Source organism: Penaeus japonicus, unplaced genomic scaffold (assembly GCF_977035675.1).
Source record: "Penaeus japonicus unplaced genomic scaffold, GWHDUDI00000001_assembly GWHDUDI00000032, whole genome shotgun sequence".
NCBI classification, from domain to species: domain Eukaryota; kingdom Metazoa; phylum Arthropoda; class Malacostraca; order Decapoda; family Penaeidae; genus Penaeus; species Penaeus japonicus.
The window spans coordinates 26959398-26966185 of record NW_028234434.1 but is presented as its reverse complement, the minus strand read 5'-3'; the positions used below and the strand labels follow the sequence as shown (position 1 = coordinate 26966185).

Below are 6788 nucleotides of genomic sequence, written 5' to 3'. Positions count from 1 at the left end.
CTTGTCACTGCGATCCTTTATATATGTGGAATAATAAGGATATCCTTTTAGGACGGATGGTGAAAGTAAGAAGTTGCAGGGATGATGGACACTGTTCCTTAGGATATTTTCGAAAAATGAAACCGTTATTCCCGCCAAGATGTAAGGAGTACCCTTTTCTTCCTCGTTGTTTTCCTTTTTTCCCTCGGTTTTCTTATCTTTTCTTCTTCGTCCTATTCTTTTATTGTCTATTTTTATATTTTCTTTCCTTCTTATTCTCCCTATTCTCTTCTTTTCCCTTTTCTCCTTCTTCTTATTCTTTTCTTCTCCTTTTCCTTTCTTCCTTTCTCCTGTTCCTTTTTCCACCCTCTTTCTTCTACTTCTTCCTTTCCTCTTCTTCTCATTTCTTCATCTACATTTCGGGTACAAACAGTCACCACAAAATATACTTTGTGCAGGGAAACGTACTTGAGAATTCCATTTTTCGTTAAAAAAAATGGCGACTCAAGATTTCTGATGCAGATTCGCCATTGAAGCTGACAGAAGACCACGATATGTTAACCAGGGAGGTTCCTCACTGTAGCAGCTCCTGAAAAGAAAAAAAAATATATATATATAAAATAAGGAAATTGTAAATACTTATTTGCCAATAACAAAATGACGGTTAGTGATACCAATGTCCAGTTTTCTTATTGTTTGTTCGATATTTACTCTCACTGTTCTTCGAGCAATTAGTCTAATAAATTCAAAATTGCTGATATATATATATATATATATATATATATATATATATATATATATATATATATGTATATATATATGTATATATATATATATATATATATATATACATATATGTACATATATATACATATATATATATATATATATATATATATGTATATATATATGTATATATATATGTATATATATATACATATATGTACATATATATATATATATATATATATATATATATATATATATATATGTGTGTGTGTGTGTGTGTGTGTGTGTGTGTGTGTGTGTGTGTGTGTGTTAGAGGGAAAAATGTGCTTCTGACAACCAATATTAACAACCAGCAAATCAATAATATTCCTCTTCACTCTATCAACGATAGATAAATACGAGGCAAGAACAGGCAAGTATAGCACTCTACATCAACAACCAATCAACAAAATCCCATTCACTTCTTATGACGAAAGAAAATAATATGAGACAATAAGTGACCCAACCACCATTAATTAACAGCCAACCAGTCAACCAACCATATACAAAAACTTCCCAAATCTTCCTATGAAACATCAAACGAAGCTCAAACATCACACAACTCAGTGCACAAACAACTAGTTTTACTCTAACAATATATATATGTATATTATATAAAAAGAATGAGTTACATTTTGGCAAGACCATAAAAGACTCGATAAGGACGCAAGACTGACCTCATCTGACTCCTCACACTCCGGGGCCATGAGACGTCTGGCTGCCTCATCTGACCTTAGTGGGATCGTGGTAAATCTTGACCCGTCGAAACTGTTGACGCTCACCTGTGGGTATAAGGAAGGATACATGACCAATCAGCTTTCGGCGTTGTGTGTGAATGCAGGTAATCATTTTGTGTGTTTGCGTTTTTTTTTTTTTTTTTTTTTTTTTTGGGGGGGGGGGGGGGTTGAATGTAGGATGAATGTGAGTTCTGAGGTCAATAGATATATCTCTGTACGTCGCGTGTGGATGTATAAAATAATATTGTGTATAAGTAATTATGTTTGTTTTTTTCCTTTTTTTGAATGTTTGGATGAATGTGGTTAGATTTCGATAGAGAATATAATTTGTGTGAGTGTGAGGAATAATGTGGCTGTGTGTAAATGTATATAAAAAAAATAACAGTTGTGTATGAGTGTATGTGTGGTCAGAAATGTTTTAGAAAATAATATAGTTGTATGTTTATTGACAAAAATTCCTGTCTGAATTAGAAAAAAAAGGAAAAAAAAAGAAAGAAAAAGAAGAAAAAATATATATGTCTGTGTATGTTTGTGTGGGTGGGGGGGGGGCTCTATATGATTGTTGGAAGAAAAATTACGGTTCTGCGTGGATGAAGGACGTATATGGTTGGATGTCAGAGGAAAAAATAATTTAATGTTAATATATATTCTTAAGATGTGGTCATCCGAAAGTACGAAAAAGTGCGTCGTACGTGTACTATATTATTATAAATGAGTGTGTTTATTTTGAAGTTCATATTATTCACTTCACTTAATCATTATTTTTTTTCACTCCATTATTGTTAATTTTATTATCATAACAGGTGATCATACTCTCTTTCTTTCTTCCCTTTCTCTCTCTCCCCCTCATATACATACACACACTCTCTCTATCTCTCTTTCATTCTCCCTCCATCCCTCCCTCACTCTCTCTCTCTTCTTTTTCTCTCTCTATCTCTCTCTTTCATTCTCCCTCCATCCCTCCCTCACTCTCTCTTCTTTTTCTCTCTCTATCTCTCTCTTTCATTCTCCCTCCATCCCTCCCTCACTCTCTCTTCTTTTTCTCTCTCTATCTCTCTCTTTCATTCTCCCTCCATCCCTCCCTCACTCTCTCTCTTCTCTTTCTCTCTCTCCCTCCCCCCTTCCCTCTCCCTCTCCCTCCCTCCCCTCTCCCCCTCCCATCCCCTCCCTCACTCTCTCCAACACTAACACAACCTCCAACCCCCCCACCCCCCATCCCTCAGACCTACCCCCCCCTCTCCCAGTCTTCCCACAGGATACCTCATGATCTGACATCTCTGGAGACGTTTCCGAAGTCTCTGAGGACGTCGTCGGGGTGATGGGTCGCGTGTCCTCGGGTGTTGCCAAGCCGATGTTGATGAGGATCTCCCCAAGGACATCTTCTGGTTCCTCCTCGCTTTGCCGGAGCATCGAGTAGACGACGCGAGGGTATCTCCTGGAATGGGATTGAGGGGGACGTTAGGTGGGTGCTGGTGCCATGGGTGTCTTTTTTTTGTGGGATATTTTTTGTTTTGTTTTTTTTTTTTTTTTTTTTTTTTTTTTTTTCTTATATATATTTTTTATTTTTTTTTGTGTTGTTTGTTTTGTTTTGTTTATGTGATATATTTTGTTTTTATGATCATTTGTGTTTTGTTTTTATGATCTTTTCTGTTTTGTTTTTGTGATATATTTTGCTTTGATATTTTGTGTCTTTATTCTTTTTTCCTTTTTTGTGATATACTTTTTGAAATTTTAGTTTTTATTCAGTTTTTTGCGATGTATTTTATTCTTGGGATATATATATCATTTTGATTTTTTTTCTCATTGTTTCATTTTTTCGAAGCGAAGTGGATTTGGTAGATTGGTTATGGTTGATGACAGCTGGGTGAGGATAATTATTAGGTTCATGACAGATTAGTTTGAGAATTCTTGGATAATTGACAGATTAGTGATAATCATTTGATAATTGCCAGTGAGTTCGATTATCATTAATTGATAATTACAAGCTTCCTGTTGATAATCATTTGGTAATTTACAGCTTGGTGATGATAACCATTCGATAACTGGCAGCTTGACAATCACAATCATTTGATAATCGAGTTTGGTCATCGAACACATTAACAACTTCTAGAAATGATAACCATACACGGATGAAATTTAGTAAAAAAAAAAAAAAAAAAAAAAAAAAAAAAAAAAAAAAAAAAAAGCGTGACATCAACACTTTCCTCACTTCCAGTACCGTTTTCAGCTACTATGGGTACCGTACCGTTACCGCCGGTACTTTGAACATGACACCTGATCAACTCTGATACATGGCAAAGTAGTTCATGATTTCATGAGAAGACATTACGGTAGGTTTTTGCTGTAGCCTACCTATCATGTATTGTGTGTAAGTATTGTTTGTTTTCTATTTTATATTGATAGCCTAATGACAATATGTGGCGTAGGTATTGGTTCGCGAAGTAGTTTGTGAGGTGATGGTGCATAATGGTGTTTATGTTGAAAAATATTGCATGGTGAATGGCTGGCTTTCTTATCCATTTTCTCATTTATTTTCAATCTTTTTTTTCTCCTTCTCTCCCTCTCTTTATCTTTCTATATCTTTTACACACATAATTTAGACAATATTTGTTAGTAATTTCATAATAAATATCATTGTCGTACGTACCATAATTTTTGAAATTATAGTGATCATTGTTGTCATTATTATAATTATCATTATCATTAATTAACGAAGTTAATTAAAGTTGTGATACTATATCTATCTTAATTATTTTCCTTTTTCATTATTCTCGGCATTACTAATTCAATCATAATTAATGTTGCTACTTATATAAATATCCTCTTCATCATTATCATTAACATTGGTATCACTTTTCGTATGATTATCGTTATCATAAAGTTCTTCGTTGTATATCCTAATCACCTGAAAATAATTTCCCAATAAGAAGAGCAAACTACTAATTATACTGTTAAATTCCTCCTATTGTTTATTGTCCGTTAAGCACAGTGAAAAAAAAAGAAAAAAAAGGAAGAAAAAACTCTACGGTCTTTTATCTCCAGCGTCTACGTTTTCTTGAATCCGAAGACATTTGAATATCTGGATTATTTTCATTTCTTTCTATTTATTCCGATTATTAAAACTTGGTTATGATCACTCTACCAATATGATGATAATAAGTGTTTTCTTCGTCATTTTCCCAATATTTTTTTTCTCTTTTCCATATGAAATATCTTCTATAAATATTGACCTCAATTTTTAATTCCTAATTTTCACGTCTAACTTTTAAATATTAATCTGATATTATTATTAATCTTATCACTGTTATTATCACGAGCATTATTATTTGCATCGATATATTCCCATTAAAAAAGTCAATGTTTCCTAATTACATCACATGTTTTTCCTATTTTCTTAATTACAAGTTAATAAGGGTTATTTCAATAATTTCTATCCGCTTCCATAACAAATAGCGATCAAATATTTGGACGTTATTGCTATTACTTTCCTACTGCCGTTTTATATAATTTATCATCTATGTTACATTATTTTATTTTCATTATTATTATTATTTTTATTATTATTATTATTATTATTATATATATATATATATATATATATATATATATATATATCTTTACTTTATCATAATCATCAACTGCCATTTATCAATTCTTAATCAGGGTTTTGATTAACACTTAATTAATTCTCCTAATCATTTTGACTATTCGTTAGATTTACATATCTTATTCATTTGATGTTTAATTATTTAGCCAATTTATAATTACATGTTTGGGATATATTAGACCGTTCCATGTGTACTTAGATTAAAGTGAATGTTGATTTTTTGTGACCTCATGCATATAGAGTCATATTTGGATATAGCAACCACGGACTGTATTCGTTCGAGCATCTTCTGAATATTAAAGATTAAATAAAAGCCGCTTATTAAGACGTGTTTGGTTAAAATATTAAACCTTACAGTTCTTTTTATATGATAAAATATGTTGAGTTGCTCGTCAGTGACACAGCTGATGCTAATGTATTCATCATTATCATCATTGTGTATCATTCCTTTTGTTATAGTAATCATCACTATCATCACCACTATCATCATCATCACCACTATCATCGTCATCATCACTATCATCATCATCACCACTATCATCGTCATCACCACTATCATCATCATCATCATCATCACTATCATCATCATCATCACCACTATCATCGTCATCATCACTATCATCATCATCACCACTATCATCCTCATCACCACTATCATCATCATCATCATCATCACTATCATCATCATCACTATCATCATCATCATCATCACTATCATCACTATCATCATCACTTCTAAAAGCCTAAAGCCACATAATTTTCATAACATAACAATGATCAAATGTAAAAATAACATTCATTAACTCTTAATAACCGTACTTTACTTATCAAAGATTTTTCTATCAATGTTAATACACATCTAGTAGGTAATAGGGAGTATACCTATGAATACCTATGATTACTGTGCGTTTCCTATAAAGGGTTGACTTTAGAGACACGAGTTAAACATTTTTTAAAATCATATTAAAAACGAAGTTATCCCAAAATCTGTATATTTCATAATGCGAAATGATTATGTTCATTAAGTTCTGAATTAGAGGATGTAAGCAGACGTATTATTATGCAGGTGTATATATATGCAATATATATGTATGAGCGCGCGTGCACACACACACACACACACACACACACACACACACACACACACACACACACACACACACACACACACACACAAACACACAAACACACAAACACACGAACGTAAAGTAAATTATTCACCAATATCAAATCGCCGCATAAAAAAAAAATCCTAAAACAATAATAATAACAAAATGAATATTGTGATGAAAATTAATTCTATAATCTCTGTTTCCAATCCAATGTTTTATTCAGCATTACATTACATTACATTAACGGACATAACAAAAATATCCACAGGTTGGAGGAAGAAAATGGTTCAAAAAAATTGTATGAGTTAGCGGGGAGCTTCGGATAACGATATTGTTTGGATTAAAAGCGGGATGTGTGTGTGTGTGTGTGTGTGTGTGTGTGTGTGTGTGTGTTAGTGTATGTATGTATGTATGGAAGTATGTATATAAGTATTTATGTATGTATGTATGTATTTATGCATGTATGTATGCATGTATGTATTTATGTATGTATGTAATGTATGTATGTATGTATGTATCTATGTATGTGCATGCGTGTGTGTGTTTGTATACATAAACCGCATATACAAAAACAAAACAAACAAA

General features: G+C 32.4%; 1 protein-coding gene across 1 annotated transcript in view; it reads right to left on the bottom strand.

Annotated features, from left to right (window-relative positions):
• Positions 1-298: 298 nt before the first annotated feature.
• The window catches only part of LOC122258873 (uncharacterized), an 8155-nt gene continuing 1665 nt past the window's right edge, over positions 299-6788 (bottom strand). Inside the window, exons 2-4 of the mRNA XM_043025144.2 lie at positions 2745-2919; positions 1425-1529; positions 299-568 (exon numbers count right to left, since the gene is read on the bottom strand). Of these exons, the coding sequence (XP_042881078.2) occupies positions 554-568; positions 1425-1529; positions 2745-2919 (295 nt within the window). The 3' untranslated portion in view covers positions 299-553. The remainder of the gene's footprint in view (positions 569-1424; positions 1530-2744; positions 2920-6788) is intronic.